Genomic DNA, 14,911 nt, shown 5'->3' with positions numbered 1-14,911 from the left:
CCGGATTAATAGTCCAGCAATAGTATCACTAGACCATTGCCTCACCGATGGGAAAGGGACATATCAAAGTCCCTCTGATTGTCAATACTTTCCATTCACAGTGTAATCACTTGCTCTGTTATCTTTCCCAAAGTGCACAACGTCACACATTGAGAATATAGAACATAGAACGTTACAGCGCAGTACAGGCCCTTCAGCCCTCGATATTGCGCCAAACTGTGAAATTAATCTGATGCACATGTACACTGTTCCATTATTATCCTTATGTATGTCCAATACCCATTTAAATGCCCGTAACTTTGGTGAGTCTATTACAGTTGCAGGCAGGAAATTCCACGCCCCTACTACTCTCTGAGTAAAGAAACTACCCCTGATATCCGTCCTAAATCTATCCCACCTCAATTTAAAGCTATGTCCCCTCATGTTAGCCTTCACCATCCAAGGAATAAAAGCTCTCACTGACCACCCTATCTACCCTCTGAATATCTTATACGTCTTGATTGTCACTTCTCAACCTTCTTCTCTCCAGTGAAAACAGCCTCAGCTCCCTCAGCCTTTCCTCATAAAACCTTCCTTCCATTACAGGCAACGTCCGAGTTAATCACCTCTGAACATCCCCAAAGCTTCCACATCCTTTCTATAATGTGGTGACCAGAATTGTATGCAATACTCCAGGTGCGGCCTTACCAGTGTCTTGTACAGCTGAAGCATGACATTGTGGCTCCAAAACTCAATCTCTCTACCAATAAACACCAACACACCATGTGCCTTCTTAACAACCTATGTGGCAACGTTCAGATATTTATGTACCTGGACACCAAGATCTCTGTTCATCTCCACTGCCAAGAATTTTACCATTAGCCCAGTACTCCTCATTCTTGTTATTTCTTCCGAAGTAAACTACCTCACACTTTTCTGCGTTAAACTCCATTTGCCAATTCTCAGCCCAGCTCTGCATCTTATCTACATTCCTCTGTAACCCACAACATCCTTTGGCACTATCCACAACTCTGCCTTTCTTAGTGTCATCCACAAATTTACTAACCCATCCTTCTACATCCGCATCCAGATCATTTATAAAAAAGACTAATGACAGTGGCCCCAAAACAGATCCTTCCAGCACACCACTGGTAACTGAGTTCCAGGATGAACATTTCCCATGAACCACCACCCTCTGACTTCTTTCAGCCAGCCATTTTCTGATCCAATTCGCTAAATCACCTTTAATCCCGAAACTCTGTATTTTGTGCAATAGCCTACGGTGTGGAACCTTATCAAACGCCTTACTGAAGTCCATATACATCACATCAACCGCTTTATCTTCATCCACCTGTTTTGTCACCGTCTCGAAAAACTCAATAAGGTTAGTTAGGCACAACCTACCCTCCACAAAACCATATTGACTTTCCATATTCAAATTATTCCTTTCTAGATGATTATAAATCCTATCTCTTATAGCCTTATCTGACACCTTACCCATAACCGAAGTAGGCTCACTGGCCTATAACTTCTGCATCAAATTCCATTTGATACTGCTCTGCCTACCTCTTCAGTCCACTGATATACTCCTGCAGTTTGCAGCAATCCATGTTATGTACAATGCCACAATTTCCGTGTCATCTGCAAACGTCTTGATTCCACCCTCTACATTTAAGTTGAACTCATTAACACACACCAGAACCAGTGCAGACAAGGTGGGCCAAATGGCCTTCTTTTACACCAATACAATTCAGTGATTGCACCTGTCTCACATGCTGTCTTTCATCTACCTGATGTAGAATGGGACAAGGTTGTTGGCGGATTTGAACCTGGAGAGCTGGGAGGAATTAAAGGAGGTTTCGGAACCTGCGTCTGCTATTCTGATAACAAATGTGTTTGCCAAAAGGATGATGTTGTTGGTAGGTTAATTACTAGAATCTTTTTCTTGGCATTTGATGCAGATGCTACCCTTTTGACTCATTATCATTGATATGTCAAATCTGAGGTAAAACAAGTCAACTATTTACCATCTTACATTGAAAAATGGCAGCCCCAGCAATCCAGTGCTCCCTGAGTACTGTACTCTATGTTCTACATTTCCTGTCATTGGTCTTTAGGCTTGGTGGACCTGTGAGTTCCGTGGGTGGCAGCAGCTTCTAGAACTGTGCACCAATGCATCAACACGCCGATCAGCACTGAGTCATAGACCTGCACGGAAACAGACCTTCAGTCCAACTCATCCATGCCGACCAGATATCCTAAATTAATCTAGTCCCATTTGCCAGCATTTGGCCCATCTCCGTCTAAACCCTTCCTATTCATTTTCCATCCAGGTGTGTTTTAAATGTTGTAATTGTACCAGCCTCCACCACTTTCTCTGGCAGTCCATTCCATACAAGCACCACTCTCTGCATGAAAAAGTAGCCCCTTAGGTCTCTTTTAAATCTTTCCCCTCATCTTAAGCCTGTACTTTCTAATTTTGGACAACCCCCCCCCCACCCTGGTGAACACATCTTGACTATTTTCCCCATCCATGCCCCTCATGATTTTATCAAGTCACCCTTCCACATGTGCGGAACCTCTGAGCAGCTGCACCCCCACACAAACTTAGAGAGAAACAAACTCAGAAATTGTTGGAAAAAAACTCAACACCATCTATGGAGAGAAAGCAGAGTTAACGTTTTGGGTCCAGTGACACTTCTTTAGAATTTAATTTTAGCTGTCTGGCTTTCAGCTTAGAGAGAACATTTACTGAGGGGTCAGCCTGGTTCCCAATTTGTCTTAGGCTATTTTATTTCAAAGGCTTTGACAAAGATCCAAGAGAGATAGAATGTATTCCTTCAAGGGCTGAATAATTATCAGAGAGAAATAATTTAAGTTTGTATAATATATTAAAGTTTGTATACATATATGAATAGATTCAAGACCAGCTTCTTCCCCACCATTATTAGACTTCCGAATGGACATCTCAAATTTTAAATTTAATGTTGATCTCGCTGTTTGTGCACCTTCTCTGCATCTGTAACATTGTGTTCCTCGCTCTGTTCTATTACCCTGATGCACTTTGTATGGTATGATCTGCCTGTATTGCACGCAAAACAAAAATTTTCCCTGTACTTAGGTACATTTGACAATAATAAATCAAATCAAATCAAATTATCTCCAAACTAATGAGCCATGTTAAAGTGGGTGTCCATTCATTGGAAAGGTCATGATGTTGTCTGTTTGATTTCATTCACAGAGCTGGTTTGTGATGATCTGTGTAAAACCATCATTGCAGCTGCAGTGTTGCTATCCTTTATCCTGTCTGTGCTGCTGTCTTCCTATTTCATCCACCGGTACCACAAGAACGCTCCCAAGCCTCCTATCGCCTCAGCGGAAATGACCTTCAGAAGGCCAGCTCAGACCTATCCCATCAGCTACTCCTCAAACAACATTCGGAGACCTTCCATGGATTCAATGGAAAATCAAGTGGCAGTGGATTCCTTCAAGATACCAGTGAGTGCCACTTGTACTGCAGCCTTGTTTTATGAGGAAGAGTTTGCACAAAATTTCACCCTTTTCATTTTGATCATTAATAACAATCCTTTTTTTTTGTCACTTGCATTTTTAAGTGAACAATACAGTGAAAGATTGAATGGTCGCCATAATCTGGCACCATTTTGAATACAGGTGTACCCCCATATCCATGAGTGCTACATTCCAAGACTTATTGCGAATGCCTGAAACCGTGGATACTAGCGAACCCATTCATTTAAGTGGGAAATTTACCTACCCCGGCAGCCCCCTGGAATTATTTCTGGAATGTTTTTGGGCCGCGGTAAACCGTAGATAACTGAAACCATGGAAACCGAATCTGTGGATACTGGATTCTACTGTAGTTTAAGAATAAAAAGGAGTGGGTCCCGTAACTGGAGCATCTGGCTCAGAAGCAAGGCTTCCCAATGCACCACAAGACCTCCCGTGATTTGTATTCTGCCTGTAATTTCTATACAATCCCACATTTCCATACAAGAGATCATTTCAACACAGACATCATTTTCAGAGACAACATTTGGTCAAAGGATTTACTTGAGAATGAATTGTTCACATAAAAAGTAAGGTCACCATCGCCCCACTCTTTCATTAGAGAGAGGCGATTGGTGGTTGTTTAATCTGAGGGTCACTGTACCTCAGGCGAGGAGACAAATTGAAAAGGAGAATCCTTCATGGAATTGTGTGGGAATTAAACCTGATGTCACAAACCAACCGTCCAACTAATGGAGCTAACTGACCTCTACATGGGTGATGAAGTACTAATTAGCTTCTTAAAATTAATGCGTGTAAGCCAAGTGTTTGGGCTGTCATGTATTACTCGGCCTTATCAAGTGTTCCTCCATTTATAAAGTGTGCAATATCCTTTGTTCCTGACAGGAGGATCCCAAGTGGGAATTTCCGAGGAAGAACCTGGTCCTGGGTAAGACCCTTGGGGAAGGAGAATTTGGGAAAGTGGTGAAGGCGACAGCATTCAGGCTCAAGGGCAAAGCAGGCTACACCACTGTGGCGGTCAAGATGTTGAAAGGTACGATCTTCGAAGTGTTACTGTGACATGCAAGTGTTGCTCACATCCATGTAGTCAGCGGTTCCCACTTTAAGATTTAAGACAGAGTTCTATGGTTAGGGAACCTTGACGAAATCGAGACTGCCTTGACTCAAAGCACTGTGCCCCAACTTCGACCTTATTGAGTAAACTCACCCACAGATCTGGGGTCAGCACATTCAACATCCTGACCAACAGCAGCTGTCAGTATGTGTTCACATATCTGAAGGACATTTCTTTGGGAAGGCCAGCAGGACAAGTATCGACTCAGGGCAGAAGGAAGCCATTCAATCCAACATATCTGTGATAGCTCTTTAAAAGAACGGTCAAATTAGTCCCAGTTTTTCCCCATAACCTTGCAACTTTTTTTCTCTCTGCAAGTATTTGTCAAACTACATGTCTTCTGAATATTACTATTGAGTCTGAACCTTGAAAAGTCAACTCATAATAGTTTTCTGCTTAAAAACCTATTTTCCTTATCTCACCTCCTCGTACTGCAATGGGTCAGAGAGACCAAAGGTCAAAGTTTACCCAGGGTTGTCACAATGATAGTAGGTCAGCTGTCAGTACTGGGACTGGTTGGGCAATGTTAACATGGACAGCCTTCTGAGGCAGAGGACCTGCTGTCTCATCAAGGATGGCATGCAGGCTGCCAGGTCCAGTCAGAGAGCCAGCACATGCCTGCAGCATCAATGGGAGAGGTGGGCACTGCTGGAGCAGTTGGAAGACCCCAGGGAGTTAGAGGTGAAGTGCAGGAGCTGTTGGCGATGTGGGATGGGCTACCTTCCCTCCTCACAGTTTCCTCTTTGGGCCACCAGTGGCTTCCTGAGCTGCCACAGGGAGGATAGCCACACGGGAGAGCCGGCTACTTGTCCACAAAATGGGCATCTGAATCTCCATCAGCGAACCCTGCTTAATGGTCTCCAATTCAGCAGATGGTGGAATTTGAATTCAATAAGAAAAAAATCTGGAATTAAGAGTCGACTTAATGTTGACCATGAAACACTGTCAATTGTCAGAAAAAAAATCCGTCTGGCTCACTAACGTTCTTTCGGGAAGGAAATCTGCCATCCTTACCTGGTCTGGCCTACATGTGACTCCAGAACCACAGCAATGTGGTTGACTCTGAACTGCCCTTTGAAATGGCCTGGCAAGCCTCTCAGTTGTATCAATCACTAGAAAGTCACAGCAAAGAAATGAAACCTGACGGACCACCTGGCATCAACCCTGGAATCGGAAAAGACAACGGCAAAAACACAAACAACCCTGTCGACCATGCAAAGACCTCCTTACCAACATCTGGGGGCTAGTGCCAAAATTGGGAGAGCTGTCTCACAGACTAATCAAGCAACAGCCTAACTTAGTCACCCTTACGGAATCATACCTTACAGATAATGCCCCAGACACCACCATTATCATCCCCGGATACATCCTGTCCCTCCCGCAGGACAGACCCAGCAGAGGTGGTGGCACAGTAGGATACAGTTTGGAGGGAGTTGCCCTAGGAGTCCTTGACATCGACTCCAGACCCTGTGAAATCTCATGGCTTCAGGTTAAACATGGGCAAGGAAATCTCTTACTGGTTACTACGTACTGACCTCCTTCGGCTGATGAATCAGTACTCCTCCATGTTGAACAATACTTGGACGAAGCGCTGAGGGTGGCAAGGGTGCAAAACTTACTCTGGGTGGGTACTACCACCACCACCAGGAGTGGCTCAGCAGCAGCATTGGTTCCTAAAAGATATAACTATTAGACTTTGTCTGCGGCAGGTGGTGAAGGAACCAACAAAAGGAAAAAACATCCTTGACCTCATCTTTACTAATCAGCCGGCTGCAGTAGCATCAGTCCATGACAGTGTCAGTAAAAGTGACCACCGCACTGTCCTTGTGGAGACAAAGTCCCGCCTTCACATTTGAGAATAACCTCCATTGTGTTGTGTGGCAATATCACCATGCTAAATGGGACCGACTTTGAATCGATCTAGTAGCTCAAGACTGGGCATCCATGAGACTCTGTGAGCCATCAACAGCAGCAGAACTGTACTCCAGCACAATCTGCAACCTCATGGCCTGGCAGATCCCTCACTCAGCCATTACCATCAAGCCAGGGGATCAACCCTGGTTCAATGGAGAGTGCAGGAGGGCATGCCAAGAGGCGTACCTAAAAATGAGGTGTCAACCTGGTGGAGCTACCAAACAGGACTACTTGCGTGCCAAACGGCATAAACAGCAAGTGATAGACAGAGCTAAGCAATCTCACAACCAACGGATCAGATCTAAGCTCTGTAGTCCTTCCACACCCAGTCGTGAATGGTAGTGGACAAGTAAACAACTTACTGGAGGAAGAGATTCCGCAAATATCCCCATCCCTAATGCTGGAGGAGCCCAGCACATCAGTGCAAAGGATAAGGCTGATGCATTTGCGACAATCTTCAGTCAGAAGTGCCGAGTGGATGATCCATCTCGGGCTCCTCCAGTGGTCCCCAGCATCACAGATACCAGTCTCCAGCCACTGGATACTGCAAAGGCAATGGGCCCTGATAACAATCTGGCAATAGTACTGAAGTCCTGTGCTCCAGAACTTGCAGCTCCCCTAGCGAAGCTGTTCCAGTACAGTTATAACACTGGCATCTACCTGACAGTGTGGAAAATTGTCCAGGTATGCCCTGTATACAAAAGGCAGGACAAATCCAATGCAGCCAATTGCCGCCCAATCAGTCTACTCTCCCTCATCAGTAAAGTGATGGAAGGGGTCATCAACAGTGCCATCAAGCAGCACCTGCTCAGCAACAACCTGCTCAGTGACGCTCAGTTGGGGTTTCACGAGGGTCACTCAGCTCCTGATCTCATTACAGCCTTGGGTCAAACATGGACAAAAGAACTGAATTCCAGAGGGGAGATGAGAGTGACAGCCCTTGACATCAAGGCCGCATTTGACCAAGTGTGCATCAAGGAGCTCTGGCAAAACTGGAATCAATGGGTATCGGGGGCAAACACTGCTGGTTAGAGTCATATTTGGCACAAAGGAAGGTGGTTGTGGTTGTGGAGGGTTAGTCATCTCAGCTCCAGGACATCTCTACAAGAGTCCCTCAGGGTAGTGTCCTAGGCCAAAAATCTTCAGCTGCTTCATCAATGACGTTCCCTCTGTCATAAGGTCAGAAGTGGGAAAGTTTACGGATAATTGCACAGCGTTCAGCACCATTCGTGACCCCTCAGATACTGAAGCAGTCCATGCTCAAATGCAACAAGATCTGGATAAATCCAGGCTTGGGCCGACAAGTGGCAAGTAACATTTGCGCCACACAAATGCCAGACAATGACCATCACCAATAAGAGGTACTCTAACTACCGCCCCTTGACATTCAATGGTATTACCATCACTGAATCCCCCACTGTCAACATCCTTGGGGTTACCACTGACCAGAAACTCAACTGGACTCACCACATAAACATAGTGACTACATGAGCAGCTCAGAGACAAGGGATACTGCGGCGAGTAACTCACCTCCTGACACCCCAAAGTCTATCCACCATCTATAGTGCACAAGCCAGGAGTGTGATGGAATATTCCCCATTTGCCTGAGTGGGTACAGCTCCAACAACTCAAGAAGCTTGACACCATCCAGATCAAAGCAACCCATTTGATTGGCACCACATCTACAAACATTCAATCCCTTCACCACCAGGCGAAAGTGGGTACAGCTGTGTGTACTATCTACAAGATGCACTGCAGAAATTCACCAAAGATCCTTAGACAGTACCTTCCAAACCCATAACCACTTCCATCTAGAAGCACAAGAGTAGCAGGCTCCTGGAACACCACCACCTGCACGATCCCCTTCAAGGCACTTACCACCCTGACTTGCAAATATACCACCATTCCTTCACAGTCGTTGGATCAATATCTTGGAAATCCCTCCAAACTGGCACCCACAGCAAGTGGACTGCACCTTCTCAAGGGCAAATAAGGATGGGCTATCAATGCTGGCCAGCCAGCGACGCCTAAGTTCCACAAATGAATTTAAAAAAAACTCGGGTCTGAGTTATAACAAACTGGACCAGCAATTTCAAATAACCTCCCTTCCAATCCCCAGTCCCTCCCTCGTCTTCCACTGTTCCCTGTCACCAACCAGATTCATTCCTCCCATTGAACAACCAGGTCGTACCATCTACCTGTCTTCATCTATCTCCACTTCACCACTCTGCCCCAGCCACTCCCTTTATCTGCAGCACCCCCTAACCCTAGCCCCAGTCCTGAAGACGGGTTACACGCGAAACGTTGACTTCTTCACCTCCTGATGCTGCCTGGCTAGCTGTGTTCTTCCAGCCTCCTGCTTGTCTATTTTGGATTCCAGCAACTGCAGTTTTTCTGTCTCCAGCCCACCTCTGGAGCAGTCTGTCAGATCTCACCCAGGCAGTGTCAGGAACAATCCTGATCTGGTTCTCTGCTATTTTATGGGCCATTCCAACTGACAGCTGGTAAACTCAGCCTGAATTTCCCTCTCAGCGAAAGTGGGTACTGCAGATGCTGGAGATCAGCGTCTAGATTAGAGTGGTACCGGAAAAGCACAGCATCCGAGGAGCAGGAAGATTGACGTTTCGGGCAAAAGCCGTTCAGCTAATTCCTGACGAAGGGCTTTTGCCCGAAATGTTGATTTTCCTGCTCCTCAGAGGCTGCCTGACCTGCTGTGCTTTTCCAGCACCACTCTAATCTAGACTCTGAATTTCCCTCTGCCTAGTTTTTAACTGGGGAGCCAAGGGGTGAAGAGCATCTGTCCCTTTAGATTGGAGGAAGAGGGAATGAAATCCCAATTTCCAAAGAATTCCTCGCTTTTTGTTTGATACCAAGTCCTGAAGGGACAGTGGTAACTATCCTGTCCTCAGGATACTTTTTAATTCTGTTTTGTTTGGATCTTTGTGAAGCACTTCATCTTTCTTTTTGATATATATACTTGAGTTGCTGTTTCTATGATACATACTGGTGTGAAGTCTAACAGTGATTGCCTCCGCACTAAATCTACCTTCTGTTTTGGTGTCTGGCAGAAAATGCGTCTCAGAGTGAGCTACGGGACCTCTTATCAGAGTTCAATCTGCTGAAACAAGTCAGTCACCCCCATATTATCAAGCTGTATGGAGCCTGCTGTCAAGATGGTAAGAGAACATCGGATACAGGGTGATATTAGTGATAACTTTATTTATACTAGTGAACAGATTATTTTAGTTTCACAAAGATACGAAACCAGTTAGTTTAAAGGCCAAGATGGATTAGATGTGAGGAAAACGTTTTGGGTGAGACTAGAAATGTAAATAGTCACTAATAAATCCAAGAGAGAACACAGGATCTCTTTCTTTAACCAAAGAGTGGTTAGAATGTGAATTAGCAATGAAAGGGGAATTTGAGACCAGCCGCATCAATGCATTCAAGGTGAAACTAAATCAGCGCATAATGGAGAAAGCATTTTCTCCTTCCTTCGTGGGATGTGGGCCAGCATTTGTTAACATCCTGAATTGTCCTTGAATGTATTGATTTTCTCAAGTTATTTCAGAGAGCACTTGAGACTCACCCACATTGCTGGTGGGTCTAGAGTCACATATAGTTCAGATGAGATAAGGATGACAGATTTTCTTCCCTAAAAGACACCAGAGAACCTGGTAGGCTTTGAACATTGATTGTTGTAATCAACATTACTGAGACTAACTTTATATTTCTAATTTTAGGGGATGCTTGTAGTGCAGTGGTAGTGTCCCTACCTCTGAGCCAGATAGGCCAAGTCCAAACCCGCCTGCTCCAGAAGTGTGTCATAAATGTTATTAAAACAAAATCCATATTGCCAGTTTAGATTTCACCAGCTATAGTGGGATTTGAACTCATATCTCCAAATCATTCACCTGGGCTGCAGGATTATTAGGAGAAAGTGAGGACTGCAGATGCTGAAGATCAGAGTCGAGAGTGGGATGCTGGAAAAGCACAGCAGGTCAGGCAGCATCTGAGGAGCAGGAATCCTGATGTCCTGATGAAGGCTCTTGCCCAAAACATTGTTTCTCCTGCTCCTCAGATGCTGTCTGACCTGCTGTGCTTTTCCAGCATCGCACTCTCAACTGCTGGATTATTCAGCCCATGACATTAGAACATAGAATGTAGAACATTACCGTGCAGTACATGCCCTTCGGCCCCCAATGTTGCACCGCCCTGTGAAACCAATCTGAAACCCATCTAACCTACACGATTCCATTCTTGTCCATATGCCGATCCAATGACCATTTAAATGCCCATAAAACGTTCTGTAACTGTTACAGGCAATGCGTTCCACGCCCCTACCAGTCTCTGAGTAAAGAAACTACCTCTGACATCTGTTCTATATCTATCATCCTTCAATTTAAAGTTATGCCCCCTTATGCTAGCCAACACCATCCTCGGAAAAGAATTTCTCACTGTCCACTTGAACTAATTCTCTGATTTATCTGATATGTCTCAATTAAGTCACCTCTCAACCTTTTTCGAGTGGTAACGGCCTCAAGTCCCACAGTCTTTTTTTGTAAGACCTTCCCTCCTCCATACCAGGCAACATCCTAGTATATCTCCTCTGAGCCCTTTCCAAAGCTTCCACATCCTTCCTATAATGCAGTGACCAGAACTGCACGCAGTACTCCAAAAGTGGCCACACCAGAGTTTTGTACAGCTGCAGCATGACCTCATGGTTCCAATACTAGATCCTTCTACTAGTGAAAGCTAACACACCATACACCTTCTTAACAGCCCTAACAACCTGGGTGGCAACTTTGAGGGATCTATGTACATGGACACCAAGATCTCTCTGCTCATCTACACTACCATTCGCTCAGTACTCTGCATTCCTGTTGCTCCTTCCAAAGTGAATCACCTCACATGTTTCTGTATTAAATTCCATCTCCCACCTCTCAGCCCAGCTCTGCAGCTTATCTATGTCCCTCTGTAACCGACAACATCCTTCGGCACTATCCACGACTGTACCAATCTTAACATTGTCCGCAAAATTACTAACCCATCCTTCTACACCCTCATCCAGGTCGTTTATAAAAATGACAAACAGGAGTGGACCCAAAACAGATCCTTGCAGTATACCACCAGTAACTGAACTCCAGGATGTGCTTTCCCATCAACCACCACCCTCTGTCTTCTTTCAGCTAGTCAATTTCTGATCCAAATCGCTAAATCACCCTCAATCCCATGCCTCCGTACTTTTTACAGTAGCCTACTGTGGAGAACCTTATCAAATGCCTTACTGAAATCCATATACACCACATCAATGGCTTTACCCTCATCTACCTGTTTGTTCATCTTCTCAAAGAACTCAATGAGGTTTATGAGGCATGACCTACCCTTCACGAAACCATGTTGACTATCCCTAATTATTTCTATCAAGATAATTATAAATTCTCTTTCTTATAACCTTTTCCAATACATTACCCACAACTGAAGTAAGGCTCACTGGTCTACAATTACCAGGATTGTCTCTACTCCCCTATTTGAACAAGGGAACAACATTTGCTATCCTCCAGTCTTCTGGCACTATTCCTGTAGACAGGAATTACCTCAAGGCTACTCTGTCCCCAACATTAGAAGTAACATTGGTGGTTCAGATAAAGAAGAAGGTTCAATATGAAACATAATCACTAACAAGGGGGAAATGGCTTTTCTACTCTGTAAATACTTGGCAACTTTGACTTCATTATCCATTGGGGATGGTCCAGTTTACGAGTATACCTGGGGCAGGAATTCTCTTCAGGTATTACTCGCTACTGCCACTTCAGAAATTCTCACCTGGAAATGATGGGCTAGCAGGGGGGGAGAAATAGAATTAGTCCATCCAGGAATGGAGAGGTTTATTCTAACACAAATGCAAATAACAGCAAATACATTCACAGCAACCCTGGATAACACAGTGTTCTCCGCATGACCCGTTAGTGATGCTAGCTATACTTTCATAGAGCAGCCACCTCGTCACTTCTCTAGGTAGTTTATCCTCCCCATTACATAGAAAGTAGCATGTGATGCTGAGGGAAATGGATAAATTGGATCATCCACAGGAATTTATTGCTATGTTACAGATGTCAAACTGTCAGCTGTGTAATAAACTTGGCTTTTGCTTTCAATGTCGATTAAGCTATATTGTATCTGCAGGTTAAGGTGAGCAGGTTAATGACAATTTACTGCTGTGCACAAGGTAAGGATCAATAGGAGTAGATGAAATGGGGAATTCTTAACAGCAAGTGAGTTCCTTGATAGCATTTACTTCTATTTTTCAAATGCCCATTCTCCGGGAACTGGAGCTACCTTCTATCCCTCATTAAGTCCAGTTTCCAAAGGACTGTCGCATTGTTTTAGATTCCTTCGCTGACAATTTCCAATGGGTTTTCAGAAGATGTGGACATGCCTACCTGTTGGCACCTGATTGAGACTGAATCAAATGAAAACAAGATTGAGATGGGGCCAATGCAGTTACTCACAATGCAGTCTCCTGGGGAGACCAAATGCAGACTAGAATAGAATAGAACCCCAACAGTGTGGAAACAGGCGATTTGGCCCATTGAGTCTACAGTGACCCTCTGAAGAGCATCCCACCCAGACCCACCCCCCTATTCTGTAACCCTGCATTGCCCATGGCTAACTCACCTAACATACATATCCCTGGACACTATGGGCAATTTAGCATTGTCAATCCACCTAATTTGCACATCTTTGGACTGTGGAAGGAAACCTATGCAGATACGGGGAGAATGTGCAAACTCCAGACAGACAGTTGCTCGTGGGTGGAATCGAACCTGGGTACCTAGCACTGTGAGCCACCGTGCCACACTTTAAAATGCCCCTTCCTTTCCAACATGCTGTGTACCCAATGCAATTTCAGTGCATTGAAAAACAGCTCAAATTCAGTTATGGTATCTGTGTAGTGGGGGCACCCAGATTTGAACTGGGACCACTCAATCTGCCATCAGATGCTCAGTCACTGAGGTTTAATTAGGTGAACACTTCATGGTAAATCCCTCACTCAGTCTGCAAGCATGACCTTGACCTTCTAGTCTCTTGCCATTTCAATGCACTATCTTAATCACACTCAGATTTCTGTTCTGGGCATCCTGCAGTCTTTTAATGAAGCCCAATGCTATCTGGAGGATCAGCACCTCATCTTCCAATTAGCCACATTATGGTCTTCAAGACTCAACATTGAGTTCCATAGCTTCAGATTATTAAATTTGCCCTTCATTTTTTTTCTCCAGTGTCTATAATTTGTTTTTATGCTTTTGCTTTCAGTCAGAACTGACCCTCATTCATGTATTAACACCCCAACTGGGCCAATTCTTTGTCTCTTCTCTACAACTACTCCCTTTGCCTTTGTTCCATGACATCTTTGATCTGTAATCCCTGACCCACTGAACTTTCCCTGACCTTCCTTGTGCTTCCACTTGCCTTTCTCAACAGTATAAAGCCCATCATTTTTCCACTTCTCTTCAGTTCTGAGGATGAGTCACAACAGACTCCAAGTTACAATTCTGCTTCTCTCTCCACAGTTGCTACCAGACCTGCTGAGTTTCTCGAGAACTTCCTTTTTATTTCAGAACCAGGATTGCCCGTATCAATGGTTTATATAAGTGTGATGAGTGGAATTGCCTATGCTTTGGGGCAGTTCTGGACCATCCCCTGAATTTAAATGAATTCTTACTCTGTGATGTACTTTATAAGGCAATTGGCCTGCAAGCTTTGGAATAGTCCCACCCACTGAGATTTATAACTGACTGTTTCTGGGGTGGAGCTTGTCAGTTCATTGTTAGTTCTCCAGTCTACATAGACCTCCTACCGTCTCTTAAGAGATAACATTATATTAACACTAGATAAGAGATAGTTAAACAGTATTAAGCTAATGTACCCTGTTATCTTACAATTCTGTAATAAAGTCATCGAGACATACAGCACGGAAACAGACCCCTTGGTCCAACATTGAGTTTATTGAGGAGGTATCCCAGAAGATTGATGAGGGCAGAGCAGTGGACATTATTTGCCTTTGACAAGGTTCCGCACTGAAGACTAAAGTTAGATCACATGGGATTTGGGATGAGCTTGCCAATTGGATACAAAATTGGCAGGAGATAGATGGTGGAGGAGGGTTGTTTAAAGGACTGGAGGCCTGTAACCAACAGTGCTCCACAGGAATCAGTGCTGGGTCCACTTTCATTTGTCATTTATATAAATGATTTGGAAGAGAATATATGGTTAGTAAGTTTGCAGATGTCACCAAGATTGGTGGTATAATGGACAGTGAAGAAGGACACCTAAGATTATAGAAAAATCTTGATCAACTGGGTGAATGGGTTG

General features: G+C 44.4%; 1 protein-coding gene across 4 annotated transcripts in view; it reads left to right on the top strand.

Annotated features, from left to right (window-relative positions):
* ret (ret proto-oncogene receptor tyrosine kinase) overlaps positions 1-14,911 on the top strand; it is a 130,306-nt gene that overhangs the window by 89,872 nt on the left and 25,523 nt on the right. For all 4 annotated transcript variants that reach the window (XM_072583493.1, XM_072583490.1, XM_072583491.1 and 1 more), the window contains exons 10-13: positions 1,779-1,898; positions 3,221-3,477; positions 4,393-4,540; positions 9,604-9,711. In XM_072583493.1, the coding sequence (XP_072439594.1) occupies positions 1,779-1,898; positions 3,221-3,477; positions 4,393-4,540; positions 9,604-9,711 (633 nt within the window). The remainder of the gene's footprint in view (positions 1-1,778; positions 1,899-3,220; positions 3,478-4,392; positions 4,541-9,603; positions 9,712-14,911) is intronic.

Source organism: Chiloscyllium punctatum, chromosome 13, assembly GCF_047496795.1.
Source record: "Chiloscyllium punctatum isolate Juve2018m chromosome 13, sChiPun1.3, whole genome shotgun sequence".
NCBI classification, from domain to species: domain Eukaryota; kingdom Metazoa; phylum Chordata; class Chondrichthyes; order Orectolobiformes; family Hemiscylliidae; genus Chiloscyllium; species Chiloscyllium punctatum.
This window is presented reverse-complemented; position numbering and strand designations above follow the sequence as displayed.